Source organism: Chinchilla lanigera, unplaced genomic scaffold, assembly GCF_000276665.1.
Source record: "Chinchilla lanigera isolate Chin_1 unplaced genomic scaffold, ChiLan1.0 scaffold00094, whole genome shotgun sequence".
Taxonomy (NCBI): domain Eukaryota; kingdom Metazoa; phylum Chordata; class Mammalia; order Rodentia; family Chinchillidae; genus Chinchilla; species Chinchilla lanigera.
The window spans coordinates 591,519-594,523 of NW_004955495.1; the positions used below are offsets into that span (position 1 = coordinate 591,519).

A 3,005-nucleotide genomic window follows, 5' to 3' on the forward strand; every position below is an offset into this window, starting at 1 on the left:
CTGCAGCTCCCGGAGAACTCGCTGCCTGGGCGCAAGGCGCGGGGGGCTGGGAGAGCCTGCTCGGCCCGCTCAGAGGGCCTGCTCGCCCGGCCCGTCCCCTGGGCCTCTCTGCCCCTAGCAAATCAGTCTGCAATGTCCGCAGGGTCTTTGTTCTCGCGTCCTGGCCTCCGGGATTGGGTGGGCCCTACCTGGCTCTGTGGGCGCTTTTCGGCTGGGAATCGTGATGGTATGAGTCCGGCCCACACTCGGACCCAAGAGCCCTGCCGCTCCCGGAGAACCTTAGATATATTTTAAAATATACTTCTCTTAAAAATATATTCTCTAGTTGTGTGGCGGTTTTTGCATTTGATGCAGTCTCTTTTTTATTTTTGCTTTTGTTGCCTTGCTTTTGGGTTTTACATGTAAGGGATAATTTCTTTCACCAAACAGGAGGGATATCTTTTGCAAAAAGGAAGAGGACCAAGAGACAGAAGAGAACAGTGGAAGTTGAGAGAATAGGGGTTAAAAAAAAAAAGAATTAAGATTTGCCTGGGCATGGTGGCATACACCTGTAATCCTGGCCTTCAGAAGACTGAGACAGCAGGATCACTGTGATTTCCAGGCCACCCTACACTACATACCGGGACCGTATCTCCAAAAAAGAAATAAATATACATGCATGTATCAATTCCCCATGAGGAATGTGATCGTTGTTGTTAGTTTTTTGTCCCAGGTGTCATAATTTATGATCAAAAGCTTAAAATTTATGATCCAGAGGTCAGGATTTATGATCTGAGATGACCAATGGAGGCAGAAGGATTTATTAATGCAGCAAGGACAGCGGCACTAGGAGTACCCGAAGCAAAGACGTCAGCAGCCAGCTAGCAGCACGCGGCAGGGTTAAGGCCAGTGAGGAGACAGAACTTGGCCTGGAGAATGGAATGAGGGAAGAAAGGAGGAAACCAGCTGGCTTTAAACCTAGATTAAAAATGAGGCCACTAGGGTGAGCGCTCAGCTAACAAGTATGTGTTTCAATCATGTATTGATAAAATGGAAAAAATACAGAAAAAAAGAGAATAGATATCCTTGTGTTGCTCCAGATCTTAGAGGAAATACCTTCTATTTTTCCTGTTTAGTATAATTTTTCTCATTTTGGGGGTTAATTGTGTTCCTTCTATACAAAAGTGATGATTTCTTGTCTGTGTGTATTAGAAAACTGTATTTTTTGTTCTTCACTCTGTTACTGTGTTGTGTCGCTTTTTTGCTTCACACAACACAACCTTCTCAGACGTCGAAAATAAGTCCAAATTGCTAGTGAGGTATAATGGTTTTGATGTGCTGTGAAATTACTTTGTCTGGTGGTTTTTCAGCATTTTTTGAATCTATGTTAAAAAATGATAATTCCTACAGTTGTTTTTTTGTTTTGTTTTGTTCTGTTTGTCTATTTTTCTGTATCAGGGTATTGCTGATCTTGTAGAATGAGGTTTGAAGAATTTCTTCCCTTTCAATGTTTTGGAAGGTTTTGCTTGGAGTTGGTATTAATCTTGCTTTAATAGGTTGATAGATAGTCATCCATTCCTGGATTTTGGTTTGTAAGGAGACTTTTGTTCTTATGGATTCAATTCTATGGGTTTTTATTTTTCTGTGTAAGTTTTTAAATTCTTCATATGTATACCATATTGGTCCAGCAATTCAGCTAGTTTTTTCTAGGTTTTCCAAAAATGTTTAACCTTTTGCATGGCGTACTACATTGACTTTCCTGAAGAACATCTTGTGTACTGATGTGAAAAATGTGAATTATGTAGCTCTTTGATGAAATGCTCTATTTATGCTTTTTATATTTTTCGTTCTACAAAATATATTGTACTACTAGTTTCTATTGGTTTATTGAAAGGAATAGTTAATGCTTAATATTTTTGAACAAATTTATGTGCTTATATCTGGTAATCTGAACAATTACCTTCAAGACAATAATATGCGATATAATAACCATTGTTGGATTCATATCATCTTGTTTTTTTGAAATTCTGTATCATTTCTAATACTCTTTTTAAAAAAAGTGTCTATGTTTACTTTTTCTGAATGATATGTCCATTAATGCAAATAGGGTGTTGATATCCCAAACTACTATTACACTGGAATCTGTCTCTACCTTTCGATCAATCATATTTGCTTTTTACATGTTAGATGGATATATACTTACCATTCCAAAAGTTAGTAAATGCTGGTTTGATGCTTTTGTCCTAGTAAAATGCCCTTATTGCTCTCTTTTAAAGTTTTTGGCTTAAAATCTGTTTTATCTGATATGAGTATAACTAGTGCTCTATATTCTTGGTTGCCATATGTGTGCAATATTGTTATCCTTCCCTTTTCACTACCCGTGTGTCTTTAACAGTGAACTGAGATTCCTGTAGGCAGCATACTCTTGAGTTATTTGTTTATCCAGTCTATATTTTTAACTGAGGAATATAATCTATTTTCATCCATGGCAGCAGAAGATAAAAGTGAATTGCTATGGAAAGGTCAGGAGTCTTCCTCTCCCATCCAGGAGGTTTGACTACTGTGTACTTTGCACTCTAATTACCAAATTATGGAGAAAAGATGGGTTCAGATACTAGGATGTCCACCAGCAGAGCGTGTAAAGGACACATTAGATGAAACCAAGAAGTATTATGTAGCTGTGCCATCTAATGCCATTTCTTTGGGATTTTTCTAAACTCCTCTTCATATGTTGACTGTCCTTAATTCGAGCAGGAGGACATTAACTTCTGATTCTTTTCTTGTATATGAGGAATTTCCACCCTCCCTTTTTATTTTTTTATTTTTTTATTTTAAAAATAGAAGGAGGAAAATATTAAGACAGACAACATTTTACAAAATAGCAAAGGAAAAGTACAGACAGTACGGAGTTACAAACAAAGTGGTAGGGAATTAACAATGCTTGTTGTATTACATATTGATATCTTCAAAGTGGTTTCTCATGAAAACAGATATAGACATGCAATGCTGATCAACCAAGGACTCAC

General features: G+C 37.8%; 2 protein-coding genes across 2 annotated transcripts in view; both read right to left on the minus strand.

Moving 5' to 3' along the window:
- The window catches only part of LOC102019287 (olfactory receptor 7E24-like), a 65,557-nt gene that overhangs the window by 58,050 nt on the left and 4,502 nt on the right, over window positions 1-3,005 (minus strand). The gene's annotated exons all lie outside the window — the stretch shown is intronic.
- Window positions 2,250-3,005, minus strand: part of LOC102022308 (olfactory receptor 18-like) — a 6,365-nt gene continuing 5,609 nt past the window's right edge. The window contains exon 2 of the mRNA XM_013505086.1: window positions 2,250-2,262. Coding sequence (XP_013360540.1) covers window positions 2,250-2,262 — 13 coding nt within the window. The remainder of the gene's footprint in view (window positions 2,263-3,005) is intronic.